Raw genomic sequence first — 26,947 nt, 5'->3', positions numbered from 1 at the left:
GAATGGTACCGGAGGATTGGAGGGAGGCGAATGTTGTTCCCTTGTTCAAAAAAGGTAGTAGGGATAGTCCGGGTAATTATAGACCAGTGAGCCTTACATCTGTGGTGGGAAAGCTGTTGGAAAAGATTCTTAGAGATAGGATCTATAGGCATTTAGAGAATCATGGTCTGATCAGGGACAGTCAGCATGGCTTTGTGAAGGGCAGATCGTGTCTAACAAGCCTGAGAGAGTTCTTTGAGGAGGTGACCAGGCATATAGATGAGGGTAGTGCAGTGGATGTGATCTATATGGATTTTAGTAAGGCATTTGACAAGGTTCCACACGGTAGGCTTATTCAGAAAGTTAGAAGGCATGGGATCCAGGGAAGTTTGGCCAGGTGGATTCAGAATTGGCTTTCCTGCAGAAGGCAGAGGGTGGTGGTGGAGGGAGTACATTCAGATTGGAGGATTGTGACTAGTGGTGTCCCACAAGGGTCTGTTCTGGGACCTCTACTTCTCGTGATTTTTATTAACGACCTGGATGTGGGGGTAGAAGGGTGGGTTGGCAAGTTTGCAGACGACACAAAGGTTGGTGGTGTTGTAGATAGTGTAGAGGATTGTCAAAGATTGCAGAGAGACATTGATAGGATGCAGAAGTGGGCTGAGAAGTGGCAGATGGAGTTCAACCTGGAGAAGTGTGAGGTGGTACACTTTGGAAGGACAAACTCCAAGGCAGAGTACAAAGTAAATGGCAAGATACTTGGTAGTGTGGAGGAGCAGAGGGATCTCGGGGTATATGTCCACAGATCTCTGAAAGTTGCCTCACAGGTGGATAGGGTAGTTAAGAAAGCTTATGGGGTGTTAGCTTTCATAAGTCGAGGGATAGAGTTTATGAGTCACAATGTAATGATGCAGCTCTATAAAACTCTGGTTAGGCCACACTTGGAGTATTGTGTCCAGTTCTGGTCACCTCACTATAGGAAGGATGTGGAAGCATTGGAAAGAGCACAGAGGAGATTTACCCAGGATGCTGCCTGGTTTAGAGAGTATGGATTATGGTCAAGGATTAAGGGAGCTAGGGCTTTACTCTTTGGAGAGAGGGAGGATGAGAGGATACATGATAGAGGTGTACAAGATAATAAGAGGAATAGATAGAGTGGATAGCCAGCGCCTCTTCCCCAGGGCACCACTGCTCAATACAAGAGGACATGGCTTTAAGGTAAGGGGTGGAAAGTTCAAGGGGGATATTAGAGGAAGGTTTTTTACTCAGAGAGTGGTTAGTGCGTGGAATGCACTGCCTGAGTCAGTGGTGGAGGCAGATACACTAGTGAAGTTTAAGAGACTACTAGACAGGTATATGGAGGAATCTATGGTAGGGGCTTATATGGGAGGCAGGGTTTGAGGGTCGGCACAACATTGTGGGCTGAAGGGCCTGTACTGTGCTGTACTATTCTATGTTCTATATCATTAATATATATGACAAACAACATTGGACCCAGTACAGATCCCTGAGGCACACCACCTCACACCGTCCTCCAATCTGACACACAGTTATCCACCACTACTCTCTTGCGAGTCCCATCCAGCTACTGCTGAATCCATTTTACTACTTTGATATTAATGCCTAACTATTAAACCTTCCTAACTGACTTTCCATATGGAACCTTGTCAAAGGCCTTACTGAAGTCCATATAGACAACATCCACCGCTTTACCCTCGTCAACTTTCTTAGTAACCTCATCAAAAAATTCAGTAAGATTTGTCAAATATGACCTTCCACGCACAAATCCATGTTGACTGTTCCTAATCAGACCCTGTCTATCCAGATAATTATATATACCATCTCTAAGAATACTTTCCATCAACTTACCCACCATTGACATCAAACTCACTGGCCGATAATTCCTAGGTTTACTCTTAGAACCCTTTTTAAACAATGGAACCACATGAGCAATACTCCAATCCTCCGGCACCATCCCCATTTCTAATGACATTTGAAATATTTCTGTCAGAGCCCCTGCTATTTCCACACTAACTTCCCTCAAGGTCCAAGGGAATATCTTGTCTGGACCTGGAGACTTATCCACTTTTATATTCCTTAAAAGTGCCAGTACTTCCTCTTCTTTAATTGTCATACTTTCCATAACTACCCTTCTTGTTTCCTTACCTTACACAATTCAATATCCTTCTCCTTAGTGAATAACGAAGAAAAGAAATTGTTCAAAATCTCCCCCATCTCTTTTGGCTCCGCACATAGCTGTCCACTCTGATTCTCTAAGGGACCAATTTTATCCCTCACTATCCTTTTGCTATTTATATAACTGTAGAAACCCTTTGGATTTATTTTCACCTTACTTGCTAAAGCTGCCTCGTATCTTCTTTTAGCTTTTCTAATTTCTTTCTTAAGATTCTTTTTACATTTTTATATTCCTTAAGCACCACATTAACTCCAAGCTGCCTATATTTATTGTAAATCCCTCTCTTTTTCCGAACCAAATTTCCTATATCCCTTTAAAACCATGGCTTTCTCAAACTTTTAACCTTTCCTTTCAACCTAACAGGATTAAATGATCTCCATTTCTCTATTACATCCTTCCCATAAAACAAATTGTCCCAATCCACTCCTCCTAAATCCTTTTGCATCTCCTCAAAGTTAGCCTTTCTCCAATCAAAAATCTCAACCCTGGGTCCAGTCCTATCCTTCTCCATAATTATATTGAAACTAATGGTATTGTGATCACTGGACCCGAAGTGCTCCCCAACACATACCTCTGTCACCTGCCCTATCTCATTCCCTAACAGGAGATCCAACACTGCCCCTTCTCTAGTTGGTACCTCTACGTACTGCTGCAAAAATCTATCTTGCACACATTTGACAAACTCCAAACCATCCAGCCCTTTTACAGAATGGGCTTCCCAGTCTATGTGTGGAAAATTAAAATCTCCCACAATCACAACCTTGTGCTTACTACAAATATTTGCTATCTCCTTACAAATTTGCTCCTCCAGTTCTCGGTCCCCATTAGGTGGTCTATAATACACCTGTATAAGCGTCACTACACCCTTCCCATTCCTCAATTCCACCCAAATAGCTTCCCTGGACGAGTCCACTAACCTATCCTGCCAGAGGACTGCTGTTATTTTTTCTCTGACAAGCAATGCAACACCTCCCCCTCTTGCCCCTCCTATTCTATCACACCTAAAGCAACGAAATCCTGGAATACTTAGTTGCCAATCACACCCCTCCTGCAACCACGTTTCACTAATAGCTACAACATCATATTTCCAGGTATTAATCCATGCTCTAAGCCCAACCACCTTTCTTACAATGCTTCTAGCATTAAAATAGATGCATTTAAGAAACTCTCCACCTCTTACTCTCCTTTTATCCTTAATGGAGCAAACAACTTTGTTATCTTTTTCTTCCTTGTCCCCTACATCTTTGGTGTAAATGCTCCTGAGCTCTGTCCCCTGCCTATCCTCCCTCACACACTGTCTACTAGCTTTCTCTATTTGTGAACTAACCTCCTCTCTCCTAGTCTCTTTAATTTGATTGCCACCCCCCAGCCATTCTAGTTTAAAGTCACCTCAGTAGCCCTCGCAAATCTCCCCGCCAGGATATTGGTCCCCCTAGGATTAAGATGTTCTAGTTCAGGGCATAGGCAGTTCAAGCATCACCAATACTATTACCACTGCATCAGAAAACAAAAAGCCAAAAATCCCCAAATGGAGGCATCCAGGAATTCAAGAGAATCCACAACCAACCTGCTCCCTCTTAGCTGCCAGCTCTTGCTCCTCTGCCAACCCTTTTGTACTGAATTCTATCCTCTCTCTTTCCTGTCCCAATAAAGACTCTCAGCCCTTAAAACCAATTGATCATTTTCCTCCATAGCCTGTCCTGTTCAATTCCTCCAACATTTGGGTACAAACTTTATCATTGCGGTCCACACCAAAGCTCATTTTATCAGCGACCCGCAGCTGAACATGTAGGTAGCACCCAATATGTAGGTACTATGCAATTCCACATTAGGTGCTTTGTAGCCTTTCTCCACTTTAATTCTTACCTGCTGAATGAGTCCATATTTGGAAACTTAAGTGATTTCACATTATAATCGGCAACAATGTTAGCACAATCCTTCAAGCTTTTGCTATGATCTTTATTGTGAATCACCACTGATCTGCCCACCACTGAAAATAAAGAAACAACAGTTAGAACAGTATCTCAGGATCAAGATTCTGTCAATAATGCAAATCCTAAATTGAAATATATGATAGAAATATTGAACAGAACAAGTAGCACAAATTTAAAACCCTCTCTCACCACGGATGCCAAAGAATATTTCAGTTTTTATGTTTGAATCTGCACCAGTGTGAAAATACAACCATTTAATACTTACCTAAAACCCTGCTTCTCTAGTTTTCTTAGTTTACAACTATTCAGAAGACAAAGCACAGTCACTTCTAGTGATACATGTATGGCATCTCATACATCGCCAACCTGAATTCCACTTGATCTGGTATTAGCATTCACTTGATCTACCAATGACTTCTTGTAACTTCCTGCTCCATCTTCACTTCTCACTTCCTTTCATCTACAATGGTCAAGTTAACTCTCATCTCTATGAAAGCTTCCTGCTGTGCTGCATATTTCCAAGACTTACTTATAGAGTTTTGAATTCCTCTATTGAAATTACTGATAAAGTAGCAAAACGTTTGCACAGCAAGAAAATACTATTTGCATGTTTAAGAGAAGCATACAAAATGTTTGCATTCCGGCACAAAGTTAAAATTGGGCGTTCTAGTAAATATTCATCCAGATAAACCTACCAGTAAAATCTCCGATTAATGGTAGATGGACATCAGTCTTCAAATATCTCTTCCCAAGGCTAATAGGACCTTGTTTGGAATTTAAATCCCCAACCTCACAATGCAAAGGAGTAGCAAGGGAACAGCTTAACTTATAATTGGCCTGCAAGTGTAAGAGAAACAATGATTTAGGTTCCAGTGACAGGCATTAATTAAAGTTTGTCTACAGTCCATTGACTTCAAGTGGTTGGGGTAGAATAGTAGCAAAGTTGCTGGATTAGTATCCAAGGCTCTTCTCTGGAGACAAGAACTGGACCCACCACAGTTAGGTGGGAAATTTAAATTGAAATAAAATGAATATAGTTGGTGTAAAAATATGTCATAAGAATACTTAACTGTTATAAAAACATAGTATTTGAAATGTGGTATTTCAAATGTCCCACAGGGATGAAAATTTTTTAAATCTCCCTTGAAATAGTGCAACATCCCACCAAAATGTAGAAATCATTGGAAACAAAAACAAAAGACCACAAGATCTCGGAGCATAATTAAGACATTTGGCCCATTGAGTCGGCTCCACCATTTCATCATGGCTGATCCATTTTCCCTCTCAACCCCAATCTCCTGCCTTCCCCCTGTATCCCTCCATGCCCTGATTAATCAAGAACTGTGTTTAACTCGGCAACTTTGTATAGCATTGGATCCCAACACAGACAAATGTGACAAAACTTCCCACTTACCTCAGCAAGCCCCAAGACATCAATCACAGAGCAAGAGAAAACAGGGACATGAGCAGGTCACCAGGCTTCTCGGGCTTGTGCTACCATTCAATATGATGATGGCTGAGCTATCCTGGCCTCAACTCCCCTCCTTTGCTAGTTTCCCAGCACCTTCAAATTCCCATTCTTTTATTTGTCTCCACTTCCAGTATCTATCAACGTGGTCTCCACCACACTCAGGAGCAGAGATACAGTACTTTTGGAAAGATAACATTTCTATTTTAAATTCAGCTTTAAATGACTGGCCTCTTATTATACATATATATCCCCTTGCTGATGACTCTCCCACTAGTAAAAAAATCTCACCATCTATCACAAACCCACTTTGGATCTTATAGATTTGAATAAGCTCACCCCTCATTCTTCAAATCTCAAAGGAATCTGTCCAACTCCCTCCCCTCCCCCGATAGAACAACCAGCTCATCCATGGAACAAATCAAAAACATGGCACATTTTCATGTTAATAAAACTATAATTTGATTCTCCCAAGGGAAGTAATAGTATTAAATCTTACACAATGTAAAAGTTTTTGAAAATTAATGAATCAATACTATTGTACTTGTTTTGTGATAAGTTGGTAGCAAGTGAAATTTATTATCAAATAGCATTTGAACACAAACACTGGCTGCCATCAATGACTTCCTTGGTTTCCTGTTGCACATATTTTTCTCCAACAACAACTAAATAAAACTCTTAAGCATCCCATTTTCCATTGAAAAACAGGAAAGTCATACTTTCATGCACAATATGTTCTGCTTCAAAGCCATTACTCAGAGGGCTGATTGTCTGTTTCCTTGAGTAAACGACTGATCATCTGTTAACATTACAGAGTTCATGGTGTAGGTGTTGTGCACGTCTGAGGGTGAGGTACATTTTACATGATATCTACAGACTACCTGATGATGTGCATAATTTCCTGCTAAACTTTCTTATCTATAGAAAGCATATGAACCAAATTCAAGCACTGAACAAACAATGGACATGCAATTTTTTAATTGAAATCTCAGATTCATTGGATATATCCATATCAAATATTAACCCTAAAGCAACAGGCAGACAATTGTAGCAACACACACGAAAAATGCTGGTGAACGCAGCAGGTCAGGCAGCATCTATAGGAAGAGGTACAGTCGATGTTTTGGGCCGGGACCCTTCGGACCTCTTCCTATAGATACTGCCTGACCTGCTGCGTTCACCAGCACTTTTCGTGTGTATTGCTTGCATTTCCAGCATCTGCAGATTTCCTCGTGTCTGCGGCAGACAATTGTAATACGGGGGACACATACATTAGAGGGGTTGTCTAGGAAACCAAGGGGAAATCTGGTAGTGTGTTACTTAATAAAATTTTATAACTGTATACTGCACATAGCTATCTGATGATGATAGCAATCTCAACCAACAATTAAAAGGCTGGCATGAAGAATAGTTAAATGGGTAATGATTGGGAGCAAATTAATAAGTAAGTTAAAATGAAACACAAAGCTGAAAAAGAAGTAATCTACACTGTCAGTGGAAATCCAAAATGTTAGCCTTAAAGTCAAAGCTGTTTTTAAACAATAAAACGAAATGAATATTTATTAAGCACAGCATAAAAGTGAAGAGACAAAGACCAATGAAACTCTGGGCATTCAAACTCCATAAAGTGCTTGTCAGGATAATAAGCTGTGGCAGGATAGAATAGGACAGCAGAAGGCTAACAACAGAGAAAACTGATTTGGAGAGGACTCACTAATAAAGCTGATTCATTCACTCTTACAGTAGCAAAAGAATTCTCAGAAGGGAAAGAGACAGGATCGAGTGGAAAGCATTCTGACTGTCTGCATCACAGCCTGCTATGGAAACTCTAATGCATAGGAATGCAAGAAGCTACATAGAGTGATAGACTCAGCCAGCCGCACCATGAGTACAGCTCTCCCCACCATCAATGACATCTACAAGAGGCAACGTTGTAGGAAGGTAGCAAATATCATCAGCGGCTCCACCATCTCAGCCATCCCTCTCCTCAATGCTGACATCAGGCAGAAGGTACAGGAGCCTGAAGATCCACATCTTAAGGTTTGACAACGTCAATCTCCCAATTGCCATCAGATTTTGAACAGACTCTAAAAGTCTTATCACCATCTTGGATTACATTTTTTCTCTGTCAATCCTGAGATAGTGTAACTGTTTATTTTGCTTGTGTTAGTTATGTGAATTTATGTTAATTTTGTTTAGGTTTGTTTTCACCTTGCAATGTGCTGTACTGCTGTTACAACAAGCTAATTTCCATGACACTTCAACCTGTGGATATACACCCATGACAACAGTAACCTTGAATTTGAAACTCAGATGATCAAAACTACCATTTGTTGTAGAAACATGAATGCAAAAATAAAAGCAACAGACAGGCTTCTGATTGAGGTGGTTGCTAAAACGAAGACCAGTAACAAAGGCTTGCTCAGCACAAGATGTTGAAAGTAACAACATACAGTATTTATGCTTGCTAAGAAGGCAGTAGTTTTAACAAATGGCAAAACACAGACTGAGCTCTACTTCTCAAGGGCTGAGAAGTGGAGCAGCCAAGGAACTGCCTCCAAGTTAAAGAATAATTAGTTGAGAATAATTGAGAATGTGTGAGTTCCATCAGTCGTCAGTCTGGCATCAATGAAGAGCTGTCTGACTATGTTATACTGTACTTCGTGGTGGAGAAGCAACTCACAGTGACTCATTATTAATGGCAGTTAGCCATGGAATAGTATATAGTATCAGTGTCTCTGGTAGTCTACTATGCGAAGGAAACCCTCGTTGCCTTGATGTGGCTGATTTTTGGCTTGTGCCTAGGCCCTTGTGTTGTTTCATTAGTGCCATAAGCTGTTTGCCTTATTGGTTATGTCTGTGTTTCTCGTATTTGTAATTTTAGCTATTCTGCTCTGATCTATACAGTACTTTGGTCAACGTGGGTTGTTTTTAAATGTGCTATATAAATAAATTTGACTTGATTTGACTCGAACCCTTTTCAATGTAATTTTATTGTTAAACTTTTTATTTCAATGGGGACTAATTCTTTGTCATTCATAGATATGGACATATTTTATTTAAGATAAATGCATTTTATTAACAATTATTTTAAATAGAGTCAACAATTTAGTAAAATAATGTTTAATTTTGCACATAAAAGAACACACCGAATACTTGATTTTGATGTTCTAAAACGCAACAGACAAACTGCAGACATTTAACATCAGTATAGTTTTCAGTGCAGTCTGGTTTCCTAACTGCAGTCTGGAGCAAACAATTAAAGAAAGTAGCACTTACCTTTGTGTCTATGTTGTAAGGATTATAGTGTCCTCCTAAACCAGTGCAATTGTCAAACTGTACTGGATAGGTATGAACGTGCCACATCAGGTGATGGATCTGCAGAGTGAACAAACCCTACTGCATTATGCAGAAACCAACAACTTTACAGTTACATCATAAACACTTGCTTGCTCCTCTCTACTTCATAAAATAATTACTTGGAAGTAAAGGAGGGCCACAAGACAAGTTTCCAGGAAGGAAGTGAAGTAGTATTTACAGCAGGAGAAGCTGCAAGAATCATTAGAAAGTGGCCTATAGGTCATATTATCAAATTAATCAAAGAGTATTTGAAATTTTAATCCAGTTTTCAAGATCTGGAAATTTTAAAAAAAACTACACGAGCTAAAATGAGTATGACCTTCCAGATTACTGAAAAAATCCAATCAATTTCCAAATCAAATTTATTATATTCTTACACAGTCCTTAAAGTGGCCAAGTTAATCTCCTAGTGGTATCAAATCACAGTCAAATGATTCAAAGAGGAGATACATCATCATCCTCATGTTAACTAGGGAAGGGCCATGAATACCATGCTGTCTACAACGTTCTGACCTGGGTCTTTGTAGAGCAGTATCACTATGACCTCCTCACTGGTCAGCTCATCTCCAACTTCAATTCCTGCACACTATTTACACCATTGCAGTTAAACTCCCATTTGTTACTCAACTTACCAATGGGCGTAACATCAGAGCTCTGATTTACAGAGGTAGGTGCACATAACATTTCTGAATTTTCATCAAGGAATTCATGGTATACAAAACCGATAAATACATGTTGCATCTGGCTCCTCATCTTTATAGCAACCTTGGGATAGGCTGTGCCATCATATTCATTGGATTGGATTCACTAGGGGTCGCCAACCCATTGATCGCGATCAACCAGTCAATCTTTGAGACTTTCCCAGTAGATCCCGAAAAAAAATCAAAAATAAATACACAACTACTGTTGTAATGTGAGCATCATAAAAATAAGTAATACTAATTAGGATAATGGTAATTTAGCAATACTTTTGCTATTGAACGCTGTTTATAAAGAGCGATTGTTTCCAGGTTGCTGGGTTTTAGTTCTGTTCTTTCTGCCCAGTGTGCATGTGTGTAGCTCCCCTGCCACGCACCACATTTTCAGCGTAGCTTGTGTTGCATCAAAGTGACCAATTAGATTAGATAAGAGTACAGACTGTCGCAAACATCAATATACAGCAGTGTCCCCAACCTTCGGGCCGTGGACTGCGAAGTATGCGGGGATGCAGCGGTAGCCAGGATGCACCCAGCACATCTTTAAGAAAAAAAGCCAAAATAAACAAGCTAATTAATTAGGTGCCGCCCGGCACGTAAATGTCGGCCCAGATCAGAGGCGACGTAATCGGCAATTGCCACAGAAACCGGCATAAGCACCGGCCTGATGGGCCACAAGGCTCGGGACAGACTTTAATTTTAACTTTAACCCCAACTTTAACCCCCCCAAAGAGTGCAATTCGTGCCTGGAAAGTTGAGGAGCTGAAATCGGGGTTGAAGGCCCAGCAATCGTTTTTCACAAAACATGCTGCTCAAAATAAGGCTGCTATTGAAGCATCATTTCACGTAAGTCACCTTTTGGCTAAACACAAGAAGCCTTTTACAGATGGTGATTTATTCAAGGAAGCAATGGCCATTACCGCAGAGACTGTTTTCAATGATTTTAACAACAAAAATGACATCACAACTGCAATACATAAATACTGCTTGGCCCTGCAACAGTGACAAGGAGGGTAGAGTCACTGACAGAGGACATGGATCAACTTGTCACTCTGTGAATATTTTTCACTACAGTTTGATGAATCCCTGGATGTAATGCAAACAGCTCAGCTTGTATTTGTTAGAATAGCTTTCCAGGATTTTACAACAAAGGAGGACCTCCTCACTCTTTTGCAATTAAAGGAGAGAATGAGAGGTGAGGATATTTACAATGAGTTTTTAAAATGTCTGTGAAAATGACATCCCCATTCATAAACTGGTGGCAATTACCACTGATGGGGCCCCAGCAATGCGCGGTGTACGCTTTGGTTTTATAGCACTAAAAGTCAGTGCCTACTTTGGGTCAACTTATCTATGTGAAATTGCATTTTCACAGATGAAAATTATTAAATCTAAGTACAGGAGCTGTCTTACTGACAGACACCTCACAGACTGTCTCAGACTGGCTGTCTGTAGTTATGAGCCAAACTTCAGGGAACTAGCAGGAAGTATTCAGCCCCAGTCATCACACTGAGTGCAACAATCAATTTTTATTCATTTATTTTTCGTGTTGAAATAAAATTAAATAATGAAACTTAGAATTAAAGGTGTGAAGTATTGTAATATTCTTAAAGAAAGACAGCTATGGCCTGTTTGATATGCTAGTTACAGTGTTTTCTTGTTTGAATTAATTTGAAAGTTTGACAGAAGTATTTTGTGTAATTCAAATACAATTCGCCCAAATAAAAGGCCTCAAATTGGAAGTACAATCTGAGCTGTTTTTTCTCTAAACGATTTAGTAGGTAGATCTTGCCTTTCACTAAGGTCGAGGTAGGGGATCTTGGGCTTAAAAAGGTTGGTGACCACTAGGATACACCAACCTTAACCTTTATTTTTCTTTATTCATTCATTAAGTTTTTAATTTCCAGTACTGCTGTGTATTTTTACACAAGTAGATAATCTATTTACTTAAGAGATACAGCAGCCCAACAGGCCCTTTGGGCTCAATGTACCCATGCAACCCAATTACATCCATGTGTCACGCAGGTGAGAAACTGCTAGAAAGTTCAGCAGTCTAATGAACTGAGACGGCGCGAGCTGAGACGCGAGCTGGGAAGTCACCATGGTAACAGCTCAGAGCGGTTGAGCTAACGGACGCTGGAATTTTGGATGGATTATAAAAAGTTGATCCTTCAGTCTGATAATGGCAGAGGAGACATAACACAACAGAACTGCGGAAGCTACCCGAGAAACTACTGGTGGAGTTTAAGACCACCACGAGGGTAGAGGCCACGGACCGATTAATTTCGACCCGTGATTACCAGTGCAGGTAAGAGCTTGCCTGTGGGGGTCTGCTGGTGGTGAACCCGTGCCATGGGTTAGTAGACCATTCCCTAGAAGGGGCTCTGTCCATCTGTGTCTGTGTGGGGGTCACACAAAGTGACTCTGAAGTGACAGGTTTTATATATATATATATATATATAAATAGTTTATAACCTGTATTGTATTATTCAATTTAATGATATTAATTCATAGTAGTAATAAATTAGTCTTAATTTATAGTAAACCAGACTCCAGGTGTGTTCCATTTCTGCTGCTCCTTTTCAACCCGTCACGGGGTTCGTGACACATGTGACTAATTAACCTACTAACCTTTCAGTCTTTGGATTGTGGGTGGAAACCAGAGTACCCAGAGGAAACCCACATGGTCATTAGGAGAACGTACAAAACTTTTAAAGACAGTGGTGAAATTAGACCCAGGGCACAAGTTTCTAAATAATATCTTAAAATTAAGAAGGTTCAAATAAAGGTCAGAATCTTTTTTAAAGTAGCCCAAACCCCTTTTATTAGCAATGAGCTATCAAAAAGCATTAAGGAACACCAGGAGCAGGGCTTTGGTATTTACCACTGAGGTCTGGTCACCAATCATGTAGGACTCACTTTATAGAAAAATTGCTGGCCCTGTATCTGTTTATATTGTTATGTGCAACAAGGAAGCACAAAGGATGATGAATTTGGACAGAAGATAGACCAGAATCAATAGAAATAGGAACATAAAAAGAGATCAACATGAATATTCCTCTTGAATCCTCAAGCCTCTCTTTCCTTCCAATATTATAACAGCTAGTTTCCCCATAGTCCTCAATTCTATGACATTTACAAAAACTTTCAACATCCTCTTCACACCCCCCAGTGATCTAGCCTCCACAACCCTCTGAGGTTGAGAATTCAGGACAAATTTTACTTATTAATTATGTTTGTATATTAATTCAATAAAGTTTATGTGCAACTCATGAAGTGCAAGGGAATAGGCTCTGGTGCTTTGGAATTTTGAAAGTGGATTAAATTGTGTACAAATCTTTTATTCCTTCACTCAGAATCCGTTTTGTAAGATGCATCATTTGTTTTTGATTAATGTTTAAGTGCAGCAGCCATCTTGAAACTTGGGTTTAAAGTTCATCCAGCACAAGTTGAAAAGCAAAGCACTGAATAATGTTATCACTTACATCACCTGCATTTGGGTCGGAAGGTTCAAGGTCTATGTTCATTGTTGTGTCACTGGAACTCCCATCTGGGAAGACCTGTTGCGACTGGAAGTTAGAAGAAGACTGTGTTAGGCATCAACAATTCCACAGGAAAGTAAAAATGTCCCTGTTTTCCTGTACAATCTCTCCAGAGCATAGAAGGTAAACACATCACGGTTCACAGTTCACTGGAAGGAATTTTAGCAAATGACTTTCTGACTGCAACACATTACAGAGACACAGCAAAACGCATGGAGACAGGCTCTTTGGCTCACCGAATCCAGACCAACCATCAAACACTTACTTACAGTAATCCTTCATTGATCCATTTTTAATTTTCCACATTCTCAAAAACTCCCTCCAGCTTCTAGCATTTACCAGAATACCAAAGGGAATTGACCCATGTTCTTGGAATGTGGGAAGAAACCAGATTATCCGTGGCTGAGCCCACACAGTCACAGGGAAAACATGCAAACTTCACACAGACAGTGTTCAAGGTCAGTATTGAACCCATGGCCAACACTGTGAGACTGTGGCTGTACTGGCTGCATCACTCTGCAATCTTGCCACAGCACAACCTTTTCTGCATATTCCCTGTCATGGAACAACAATTAGCAGCCTATTTTGACTCATTTAACTGAATCATACAAGAACCCACAATATTCCAGGGACAAACAAAGTGAGCAGAGAGGGTAATGACTTACCCTGGACCATGAGCTGACAGCAGGAGAGACAGACATCCAGCTCATACGGAATCTTAACGCAACAGCAAAATCTCGTCAAAAATAATACTGCCACAAAAATAATATATTCACAGCAGAGACCCTTTCAATATGCTGGATACTGGGGGAAGGTCTTATGAGACATATTCCTTTTCAATACAATACATTGTCATAAGACAAAAAAAAAGTTTTATACCAGGTGCAGACATAAAATAGATCCTATAACCAGAGATGGAACTACAACATAATGAAGTGTCAAAGTTTTCCTAACTTCATGCAACATATTTGTTTCAAACAAAGGAAGAATGTACTTGCAATTCATAGCAGCAACATTCCAAATTTTAAATGATTCCCAGAGGCTCAGCAAACTTCCTGCATATGTTTGCTGCACAGGCTTCACATCTGGATAGATTCATGCCATGCCCTTCAGTGGGCAACGTGGCAGAGATTATTGTTTTGGAGTGGAGAGAAGAGCGGACTTTTGCTGTGAAATATCATGTAAATTTAGTATATTCGTGTAGGGTTAGGACTTGATACCTGTTCAATGGCCTGTGCTAAAATTCAGTGAAATGTCAGAAGACAACAAGTTGCTGAACTCCACACTATGAATAAGATTAGCCTGAGATTCAACATTGTGGATAACCAATACAGGATGCAAATACATCCAATATGGTTCAGTACTGATCTGAAGCACTTCAGGATGGCTTCATGCCATCTTGAAAGTTTGTTCCCCCAGGTGGTAAATCTGATCACCCATTCCAGTTAGACTCCCACCTCTCTCTATTATCCCAGCCATCTTCTGCACTTTTAATAATACTGTTTGTATTGTAAAGACATCAGAATCAGAATCCAGTTTAATAGAACCAGCATATGTTGTAAAATTTGCAGCAGCTGTACAATGCAATACATGATAATAGAGAAAAATAACTAAACTATAATTATACTGTACATATTTATATATATCAATTAGTTCTCATATTTCTGGTATTTGTGTTTATGCACATTTTATTCCATGTCTGTACTTTATCTACCAACTCTTTTTATGTAATTCTTTATAACTGATGAATGTTAGTGTTTTTGTTGCACGTCACAGCCTGACCAACAAACCACAGCACATTCATAGTACTGCATGTAAATGTATATGCTGAATAAAGTTGATGCCTGATTAAAAATAAGCACTTGAATTTCTTCCCTCATTTTTGAAATGTGGATATGAATTTCAGATTCAGGCAGGTTAATCACTTCTCTAAGAGGTGAGATATTTTTAAATCACTCAACTATTTGTATTCAAAATGATGTGGGTGAGTATAGTTCATACAATCCAGTAGAAGTCCTTTCAACCCACTTTTCCAGTGTCTCCTGTTTAACCATTTAATGCTTGTTCCCTCATTACAATTACAAGTTTCTTAAAATATTTATCCTTTTCTCATTAAAATCTACTGTGCATTCAGGTTCCACCTCTATTCCTCCTCACCAAGAATTTCAGTCATAGGCCTCTGCTTTTGGAGATGATAAAAATTTGATATCTGAAGAGTATCATAATTACAACTATTTCCAATGAACCATACCAGTCTAGATTTCCAAATGGTGAATTCTGATCTCACCCCTCCTCATAACTAAAGGATTTTTATCCTTTGTTACGAGAATACACATAAAATTAAGATGTTTGCTGGCCTGGGTTAGCATCAGTGACATCAGCAGTTGGTCTGCCACCTGCCTTCAGGGGAAGGAGAGATAAGGAACAATGGAGCAGCGTCTGGAGATGTGTAATGAAGGGATGTGAGAGAGAGAGCTGTCTGGAGCGGCTCCCCCCTTTGAACCCTGAACTGTTTGAAGTGATGGACAGGCGATACCCCAGCAGGGGGATAAAAAGGGACCGGTTCGCTAAGACAGACACACACACGCCACCTGAGGTAACGAGACCCTGGAAGCGGTGCGCCTCTCACGAGTGGGTGAGAAGTACCAGACAACGACCAGGGTGGAAAGGTACAATCAGCGGGAACCCGGTGTGTGTCCGCCCTTGCCTGGGTGCCGGGTTCACTGCAGAGGATCGACCACATCTGGAGGAGGGGTCACAGTCGGTGACCTCAGGTGACATCACCAAGGACCCGCCCAAAAGTTGCTTGTGAGCAATCTCGCCGGTCTATGAGTGAAGCCGTTCTGAATGATCAGTTGTTCCTGTTCTATCTCTCTCTTCCCCCACGTTGTCCATCGCCATGGCAACGATTACTGCGAACTGAACTGGACTGAACTTTGAGTCATTTTGAAATTTGGTCATTTACCCCTAGACAACGACAGAGCTTGATTGATGCTGTTATCTTAATTCTGTGCACATGTGTGTTTATCATCGCTGAACTGTTGCATTTATTATCCTTTCGATTACTGTGTTGCTTGTTTCTTTAATAAAACTTTCTTAGTTCTAGTACTCCAGACTCCAACTGAGTGATCCATTTCTGCTGGTTTGGCAACCCAGTTACGGGGTACGTAACACCTTAGAACCATGTCCTAGAGCGGATTAAAGAACCAACCCAAAACTTAAATACAAAGGCTTCATGCCAATTTTTTAGAGTGCAAATGAGGAAGTGTTGCTTCCGCAAAGGTGACATCCTGTATGCCTTCAGATAACAGTTTGAAACAACTGTGCTCAACAGATAGCTTTGTAGATCATCCTCACTCATAATATAGGATCAGTTAACCTGTATTTTTTTTCCCATGGATTTATAATTTCCCTTTCAACTCTGGCCAAAACTAAAAGGTGATTTAACATTCAACGAACACCCAGTGAAGCATTGTTAAGTGTGAGTCAGAAGAATAATATCGCTAGACACCTGTAATCACAGACCACATGGAGTCCATTAAGCCCTTTATGAAAGCCAATTATCCTATGAAATGTAATACCTACAAATTCTTTTTTATTCAGTGCTTCAATGGAAAATGTGCTTATCTTAAACATATGCCTCATCAAACTGAACCCATCTGGTTTAAGCCCGATGTCTATTATTCAGTTTCAAGAGGTTTCTAAGTTAAACTTGTCCCTTGCACGGACTTCATGTTGAGCTTTTCACATTGCAATGAAAGGGGTTATTTAATCAAAGGTTAGGAGTTTAACATTGAGGAACTTAAGTCTTGCAAACAAGAAACTCTATCTCCCCAACCTGGAAATGACCTATCGACTAATGACAGTGATACTGTCGCTCATACAGCAGACAATGTGGGTTTGTAAATGCAACTGTAAAGAAAATGCATTCCTCAGAGATGCTGATTCAATAGTATTTTATCATTTTCTAGAAAATAAAAAAAATAGACCATAACTATGGTTTGGGTTCCAGAAAAGACTTCATTACTACAGTGACAAGTTAAAATTATGCAAAAAGCTTTCTGCCTCTCTTCCATTTGTTAACCAATACAACAAATTCAAACTTGAAATTCTGATGTACCATGGGCAACCAACAGAAGAGAGAGGTATTGGTAAGAGTTCAAAACCATTCTCTACATCAACATTCAAAATAAGTGACTTTTCATAACTTGTCAGTATGACATTAATTTGTTTCTCCAATACTCCAATAACCTTCCAGATAGATTCCTCCCTGACATCATAGTTACGTAGTATTCCAAAAGCAACCATTGTTTTGCTTCAATATGACTTCACATCATGTATTGATGTTGTGAGGAGGAGATCCAATAGCTGATGAAGTAGATTATAACCACATCATATCATATGCATTAGGGTTATAATCCCACATCAATGAATAGTAACATCAGATACAATTGCATTCCCCTGTCCTCGAGAGTAGGGCATCCACACAACCCATATGGGTGCATTGATCAGTGCCCAGAGCATCACTTTCAAGAAAGTTATGACCACAGGCTTCCAAGATTCCAAAAGGAGTTTGCAAATTTAACCGTGATCATCAGATTTACCTTTTTGCAGTGGATATGAAACCCAGTGCAACTGGTACTACAAGCTGTGCTGATTTTTGCAGGTCTGATTGGAACCCAGATCTGCTGGGATTCCCCAGTATTCCACTGGGAATTTCACCTCTCGAATCCTGCTGCTGATCAAATCGAATCACAATGGAGTTGGAGTTGGAGGGCTTCACATTGGAAGGCAACCAGGAAGAGATGTTGCTTTGTTTTAAAAAAAATCTAATACAGTACCCGCTAAAAAAAACTTAAGTCTGTTAGTTGCAAACCACAGCCTCAGTTCAGCACAGAGACGAGTAAACTTCGTCAAGCAGCGAGATGAATAGTGGCCTGTCCCTAACCTCCAGCTCTTACACCCTAACCTTTTCAATCTGGCCCAATGCTGAAATCAAGCAATCATTGCTTGTACCTCTCTCAGGCCCGACCCTTGGACCTGCCGCTTCGGATCGTCTCCAGGTCCACTTCAGCAATGGCCAAACATTGACTCATTCCTCTCTTGGGCCCAAGCCCTGCCACCTCGATTCGGCCTGTACACACCACAGCACAACCATTCTGCACCTTCGAGACTTCAGTTCACACCACAAAAATCCCAAGTCATGCAGGCAGTTCAAAAGCTCAGCTCCAAAAGGGAAGTTACAGGCCATTAATTACTGTGATCACTTACCAGAAAAAGAGTGATTAATAAAGTAGCTAGTATGTTTAATTACCGTCAGTAAGGTGTTGTTTTCCTTTCCCACCAGCTCAATCTTAGAGCGAACTGTGAAAAAGCCATCAAGACTGAAGTAGAGGGGTGATGTGTATACAAAGAAACATGCAAGGTCCAGTCAACACCACTGGTCCATGTGGTGCACAGAACTCACTGCACCTGGCCCAGGTGGGCAGGTTGCAGGCAGAACGCAAGTGGTGGTTCTGGACAGGTGGACTGGCTGGAATATTCCAATTTACCTGTACTAGTGCCAAGGCACTGAGGAAAACTGTCACTCATCATGAGTTGTATATACAAGCAAAGGAGAAAGTATTCATTTACACGAAGAATGATTAAAAGCTGGAATGGGTTTCCAGAAGGAGCATCTGATCCCAGTTTTCAGAAAAGCTAATTGATTGTCTGGGACAGCAAGGGTTACTATACTGAGTAGAAAAGATTTCAAGTACATCATAGGACTACATCTCACTTTCAGAACCTCAGTCAGGTTTATTATCACTGACATACGCCATAAAATTTGTTGTTTTGTGGAAGCACTACAGCGCAAAGACTTAAAAATCACTGTAAATTACAAAAATTAATTGTGGAAAAGGTGAATAATAAGGTAGTGTTCATAGATTTATACACTGTTAGAAATCTGGTGGCAGAGGGGAAGAAGCTCTTCTGAAAATATAAAGTATGAGTCTTCGGATTCCTCTACGTCCTCCCTAACCATAGTAACAGGACGAGGTTATGTCCCATATGGTGATGGCCTTTAATGAGAATTGTCTTCTTGCAGGCCAACACACAGAAATATGGAACATTACTGAGCAAAAGCAGTTAATCAAGCAGAATGTTTTGTAGGAAAACTACAGGAAAAATAAAGAACAAAAACAGGAAAAGTCCTGCAATAATTTGTTACGGATAATTCTGGGACAGACTGAATCTATCACCAAAAGTTGAAGAAAGCAGAATGACTTCCTCTGAAGACTAAGGGAAAGTGTCCCAACTGTAATTAAACTTCTGAAAGGAAAAGCTCTCAGAGAAGAAAGCAAAATAATTTTTAGTAAGAAATATTGCTTGGCAAGTTGCTGAGGTGATCAACATTAGCAATAATAATATTCCTTTTATTCTGAACTTACAGAATCAGTTGTCACCGCTCATTTTGGTTACATGACCCTAATTATCAAATTGCACAGAACAATTAATGAAATCTAAAGACACCTCACAACAAGATTGGCCTCTGACTTACACAAGTACACCTTCAGTTATGTTATGGACAATATTTCATGGCCTGCATGCTCTCTGTGGATCAAATAGCTAGGTTAAAATTAATTTGATAAGGAAATATAAGGAAAATAAGTAAGGACATTGGCACTGGTATTTGGAAGGTGATGGAATGGAATGCCAGTGAATTTTCAACAGCAGGCCAATGGTGGGCTTGATACTTGAATAGTTGGATCAGTACTCTGTACTTCGGGAGTGATCTGAGGTTGAAGTAATGAACTGGGATACAAACATTATTTCAGATGACGTGGGGAGATACAGAATCACAGAATGAGAACAATGGTTAAAAGTAATGAGGGGAGATTATAACAGGATCAGTGTAAATGGATGCCTGGTGGTCAGTATTGACTCAATGGGCTGAATTGCCAGTTTCCATGCAGTTTGACTCTATGCAACTCTAAGACACTGGCACTTTAGGTTGTTGGAGGGGATTAAGGGTGGGCAGATGTGGATGGCCTGGTTTGCTGGGGGGAGGGGGGTTGGTTAGGGAGTTGATAGAGGCCAGGAAGGAGCAGGGGCGGTGCTAAGGTGGTGTTATAGCACCAGCAGAAATTACAATAGCACCAAGAAATTAACTGAAATTTGTCCACTCTACACTTCTGCTTATTCGTTCATTGTCAATATCTTGCCGTTGCTGTCCTCAGATCAGTTAAGCTGATCTAAGAACAATTAAGGTGGTGATGTCACTCACGCGAAAGATTGATAGTACTGTATACATCCAGGCGCAGATCGCGTGAAAAATGGATCGATTTTTAGTGAGAAAACGACCTCATCCAGAGGAATCAGTGTTGTCTCAGCCTGAGCCTGTCTTAATTGAAAGTGACATGCAGAAAGAAGTGAGTGGGGATGAGGACGACAGCAGTCCATCGAAGGAGTGTGAGGGCGAAGTAGAGGAACAAGAAAGGGAGCGGGATTCGGAAGAGAACGTGGATGAAGCTGTTCTTAGTGCTAGTGGGGATACTGTTAGCGATGTCAGCCAGCAGCCTGAGGAAGGACCCCATCGGCCAGCATTGAAAAAGTACCCTTCGCTGCTCGCAACAGTTTGGTGATCAGCAAAGGAGTTTTATTCGTGGTTGGTTTGACTGGCTAGAGTATTCAATCACGAAAGATATTACGTTCTGCTTCGCATGCAGGCACTTCCTGGGTTCCGTTCTGAGTCTACCATCACCATCACTGGTTACCGCAACTGGCGGAAAGCTACAACAGCTTTCAAAACCCACCATGTAAGTGCAGCTCATAAATTTGCGATGGAGGCATGGGCCGAATTCAGATTGGGAAAACAAGATGGTTCAAGATTGGGAAATATGCTCGACAAAGGACATGCAAAGATTGTCCAAGAAAATCGTGAGTATATGAGAGCAGTGGTTGAGTCTCTACGCTATACTGCGTGCCAAGGCATTGCCCAGCGAGGACACCGGGAGAATGATGGATCTGGCAATAGGGGAAACTTTGTTGAGTTGCTCAGTGTAATCGGACAGTTTGATAAGATTGTAGCTAAAAAAATAGAGGACAATCCTGGAAATGCAAAAAACACCCATCACGATATCCAAAATGAAATTATGGGTATTATGGCAGATATGGTCAGGCGTCAAATAAGTGCAGAAATCAAGGAGGCTGGACATTTTGCCATCATGGTGGATGAAAGTAAAGACTTGAGTAAAAAGGAGCAACTATCAGTGGTGGTGCGGTATTTGAATAACGAAACAGAGCTTGAAGAATTCTTGCACTTCACTCCAGCAGAAGGGATGGACACAGAGTCGCTTGTTAAAAGCATTGAACAGACACTCGCCCAGTGTGTTATTGATAAGAATGCGTGTATAAGTCAGTGTTATGGCAGTGATGTCTGGGTGCAATAACGGGGTACAAGAGAGGTTCAGGAAAGAGTTCCCGCAGGCATTATATATACACTGCCATGCTCACAGACTTAACCTTGTTTTAGTGGATGCTGTGAGCAATGTATAACAAGCAGGCGGGTGAGTTTTTTGAAACTGTGCAGCTGCTTTACAACTTCTTTGCAAACTCTGTTGCCCATGATCTTTTCATGAAGAAACAGAGAGAACTGGAATCAACTGCACAGCCCGTGGAGTTGAAGAAATTGTCAGATACACGTATACAGCTTTGTGGGCTATAAGGAAATCACTCCCCGCCATTCTAGCTACACTACAGGATATTATGGGTCAACCAAATGCATGGAGGAAAACGGAGGCCAGAGCTGTAAATGGTCTGATTGATGAGCAGTTTGCTTTACTTCTCACTCTGTCTGAGGATTTATTCCGAGTCACCAAGTTTATGTCAGACCAGCTACAATCTCCCAGTTTGGAGCTTTCATCCGCTGTGGACTTGGCTCAGTCTATTATCGATGCACTCTCAGCAAAATGGGGAGAGGAATCATGGAGTGAAATTCAAGCAAGAGCAAGGAACCTGTGCGTCAAGACCGGTATACAGAGCAGACCACATGAAAGGAGACAGGCCCAGCCACCCTGCCGCCTGCATGATTCTGTTGTTGAGGCCCAAACCAAACACACACCTGTCACGTCCTCTGATGACCTTCGCAAGCACTGTTTCTATCCAGTTATAGACGGACTTCTGACTGAAATGAAAAGACGGTTCTCAATTGAGACTGGGGGTGTTCTGACTGGAGTCTCAGCATTGAGTCCCAAACAGAAGATCTTCCTAGACAAGAATTGTCTTTGGCCAATGGCCCAATGCTATGGAGTGACTGAAGTGAACCTGACTGCAGAGCTACATCAGGTTCGGCGTCTGCTGGAAACAAAACAAAAGCAAGGACAGACAGTGAATGACACAGGGGAATTTCTAGCTCTAATGAGACCCTACCGCGATGCATTTATAGATTTATACAAACTAATCTGCATATCACTGACTCTACCTGTGACATCTGCCTCATGCAAACGGAGTTTCCTTTGCCTCAGATGCCTCAAAAACTACCTGAGGAATAGCAGCGGTGATGCTCGGAACAGCAACTTGGCCCTGTTGGCCATAAACAGCCAGAGGACCAAAGCACTTGACATCCAGAATATCACTGATGCTTTCGCCACCAATCACAACAGACGGATTGTGCTTCTCTGAAAACATCAATGGTGAGTGCAGTTGAGTTTTTAAAAATTTGGGCCAAGACTAATGCTGATTATTATTATTATTTTGTGGTGGATAGCCCAAATCCTAAAATATTACATTTACTGCTATTAAGCCTACTGGTTTTGCTTAGACTTCCGAGTGGTGATTCTGTTGATTTTTGATAAACTCAGTAGCTGAATTAATTGAGGTATTGCATGGTCAGAGTACGATTTGTCCAACTCCTGGTAAAGCCTTGCATCTGTTGTTTGCCTTATTTGACTTTAATAAGTGTATCTTTTGGCATTGTCTGTCTATGTAATGCGAATAGCAGTGGACATGGTGGGCTAGTGTTGTGTTTTTCAGTTGAAAAAGCACGCATTTGACGCTGATTGCAGGACTGGTGCGTGATTCACGTTGTGCGCTGTGGGTCGGATGCTCTGTTGGTTTGTTTGTTTATGCTCTGTGTAGCCCGGGTTGTCTCCAATGCTGTTGACACTGTCACAGTTCACTTCTATATTATATTTATCAATTGCTGTTGGTTATGAATCAACAGAAGCATTTATAGTAGGCACATAATGCTTGAAACTGACTTTTGAACGCCACGTGTCTGGCTTTGCGAATACACATTACCATACAGTACATCCCTCAGTGCCATCACTGAATAATTCAGCCCCACTGTAGCCCCAGCAAGAAAAAAATCTCTGGTGCCGCCACTGGGAGGGAGGATAAATAAGCAGGCAGGAAGCCCAGTCAATAGGGTGCTGGGATAACCACTTTGGCCTGGTTTAGTCCTCAGGTAGTACTCAATGATGGTTGCTCCCAGAACAATGTAATCTATGTCCCCTTGCATGGCTCCAGAACAAGTAAAGCACCAGCAGTGAAGGGACATCATTGCAGAAATCATATCGAGACACAAGGGAGGGAAATTATTGCAAACGCCCACTTGAATTTCTGATGGTGCAAAATGACCTGGAAGTGGCCATATTAATCTGCTAAAAAATACACAAACCATCCGGAAGGGAAAACTTCAACTGCACAACCCCAAAATCACAGTCATTTGTAACTGAATCTCTAGTCAGATACTTTTAATGTAATAACAAGTTAATTAAAAGCCATACAGTTGTTTTTCATTATCCATTTTCACATTTACTTACAATGTACCACGGAACACAGAACAGTGTAGCACAGTATGGACCCTTCAGCCCATAATGTTGAGCCATTCTATATAAACCTACTCCATGGTCAATCTAATCCTTCCCTCCCGCACAGCCCATAACCCTCTATTTCTCTACAACTCTTAAATATCCCCATTGTATCAGCCTCTGGTACCAACCCTGGCTGGTGGTATATTCCAGGCTCCCATATTCTGTGTAAAAAAAAAATCTGCCTCTGACATCTCCCCTAAACTTTCCTTCACTCATCTTAAACTGGTGTTTGATGAGTCTTGGTCATGTTTGATCAGTGTGATCTTCCCCCCCAGAGAAGGGCAGGGAGATGAGGGGTTAATGGGGATGAAGAAATAAAATAATTAATTCAGTATGTCACACTCAAATGACTCACACATAATTGGGAGTAATATGGGATTCTCTAAAACACTGATATACATGAAATGTTTAAACTTATACTTACTACCTTTGTCACACACTGATACTCATCACGTGTGATCTCAAAGTCAAATGGACATTTGCAGTTGTAATTTAACTAAAGGTTGGAAAATGTATTAGAAATCAGAAGGAAAATCTAGAATATGATCAAAGATACAAACTACTGGAGGAGCTCAGTAAGGGTGCATCTGACAAACAGTCAAAGTTTGGGGCTGAGACCCTGCAACAGGACTAAAAAGGAAGGGGGCAGAAGCCAGAGTAAGGCGGCGGGCGGGAGGGGGAGGAGTACAAACTGGTAGGTGAGATGTGACCCATGTAAGTGGGAAGATGGGTTGGTGGAGGAGGAGGTAGGAAGTAAGATGGGAGGGAAGGATAATAGAGGTAAAGGGCTGAAGGAGGAGGACTATGAGAGGAGAGTACAGTAGATCATGGAAGAAAGGGAAGCAGGAGAGGAGATTTTGTCTGCCAGAGGTATTTAGGTCCAATTTAGATTATGATTATAGCATAAATTTAAATTCACCTCACAAACATCAGTTCCCAGAAATTCTATGGCCATTTAGAATGTCACTTATACTGATTCCTGAGCAGGGCGCCAGACTAGCCAAATATTAACCATATATAACCGTATAACAATTACAGCACGGAAACAGGCCATCTCAGCCCTTCCAGTTTGTGCCGAACTCTTACTCTCACCTAGTCCCACCGACCTGCACTCAGCCCATAACCCTCCATTCCCTTCCTGTCCATATATCTATCCAATTTAACTTTAAATGACAACATCGAACCTGCCTCAACCACTTCTGCTGGAAGCTCATTCCACACAGCCACCACTCTCTGAGTAAAGAAGTTCCCCCTCATGTTACCCCTAAACTTCTGCCCTTTAACTCTCAACTCATGTCTTCTTTGAATCTCCCCCACTCTCAATGGAAAAATCCTATTCACGTCAACTCCATCTATCCCCCTCACAATTTTAAATACCTCTATCAAGTTCCCCCTCAATCTTCTACGTTCCAAAGAATAAAGACCCAACTTGTTCAACCTTTCTCTGTAACTTAGGTGCTGAAACCCAGGTAACACTCTAGTAAATCTTCTCTGTACTCTCTCTATTTTGTTGACATCTTTCCTATAATTCGGTGACCAGAACTGTACACAATACTCCAAATTTGGCCTTACCAATGCCTTATACAATTTCAACATTACATCCCAACTCCTATACTAAATGCTCTGATTTATAAAGGCCAGCATACCAAAAGCTTTCTTCACCACCCTATCCACATGAGATTCCACCTTCAGAGAACTATGCACCATTATTCCTAGATCCCTCTGTTCTACTGCATTCTTCAATGCCCTACCATTTACCATGTATGTCCTATTTTGTTTAGTCCTACCAAAATGTAGCACCTCACATTTATCAGCATTAAACTCCATCTGCCATCTTTCAGCCCACTCTTCTAACTGGCCTAAATCTCTCTGCAAGCTTTGAAAACCTACTTCATCATCCACAACACCACCTATCTTAGTATCATCTGCATACTTACTAATCTAATTTACCACCCCAACATCCAGATCATTAATATATATGACAAACAACATTGGACACAGTACAGATCCCTGAGGCGGGCCACTAGACACCAGCCTCCAATCTGACAGACAGTTATCCACTACTACTCTCTGACGTCTCCCATCCAGCCACTGTTGAATCTATTTTACTACTTCATTTGATGTCTTCTAGTGAAGACATCACAGATTGCATTCATTTACATTGACATAGCCTTGAGCCAGATTGTGCTGGCTAAACTCACCACACAGAGTCCCTGCATGCTCACGCCAACTGCAGGTTGTCCACCTCTCCAGTATGCATTTCCCTTGTGTGAGGTGATGAAGCCCTTGCAATGGCTGTGGCAGGACAAGGTCCCATATTAACATTCCCCAGAATCTGCCTGATATCACAGACATCAAGGAATCTAAAGGTTTTCAAACTTCTCTGAAATCAGATATATTTAACAACCAGCTTTGAATATTAATTCAGTTTTAAAACTCTTACTTTGGGTGCATACAAACCCCCTTAGAAATCATTAAAACATAATTTTTAAAAGAAGGATTTTCTTTCCTCTTTGCCGAATAATCTGCAAGACAAAAAGCCTAGTAGAATCAATGGGGTTTTTAGATCATACGTCCTTCTTAGCCTGAACTTGTAGGAATTATTCACTAGTTTTATACGGAGAAACCCCTGTAATACTTGGGATTTGCAAATGGACTCAGTTGCTCAGCTCTGTACTGAACTGAGGCTGTGGCCTGCCCCGCTGCAATGATGCCTGGCTTCGTGTCTTTTGTAAAACTTCAGTTCTGAAGCGAGTTGCTGACTTTTATTGTTTGCACAATTTGTTTCTTTTCCTCCTCTCTCTGCATATTGGTTGTTTGACAGACTTTTTTTTAAGTGGGTTCTTTTGAGGTCTTATTGTTTTGTGACTGCCTTTAAGGAGACAAATCTTATGGTTGAATGTAGTCTACATACTT

The 26,947-nt window shown here is 40.9% G+C and overlaps 1 protein-coding gene across 1 annotated transcript in view; it reads right to left on the bottom strand.

The window, feature by feature from the left end:
- Positions 1 to 26,947, bottom strand: part of cusr (Copper-only SOD repeat protein) — a 149,124-nt gene that overhangs the window by 45,913 nt on the left and 76,264 nt on the right. The window contains exons 4-7 of the mRNA XM_063071251.1: positions 13,119 to 13,202; positions 8,858 to 8,956; positions 4,806 to 4,947; positions 4,043 to 4,166 (exon numbers count right to left, since the gene is read on the bottom strand). Coding sequence (XP_062927321.1) covers positions 4,043 to 4,166; positions 4,806 to 4,947; positions 8,858 to 8,956; positions 13,119 to 13,202 — 449 coding nt within the window. The remainder of the gene's footprint in view (positions 1 to 4,042; positions 4,167 to 4,805; positions 4,948 to 8,857; positions 8,957 to 13,118; positions 13,203 to 26,947) is intronic.

The sequence above is a fragment of the Mobula hypostoma genome, chromosome 19 (genome assembly GCF_963921235.1).
Source record: "Mobula hypostoma chromosome 19, sMobHyp1.1, whole genome shotgun sequence".
NCBI lineage: Eukaryota > Metazoa > Chordata > Chondrichthyes > Myliobatiformes > Myliobatidae > Mobula > Mobula hypostoma.
Note: the sequence above shows the minus strand (reverse complement) of the source record. Positions and strands in the feature narration are given on the sequence as shown.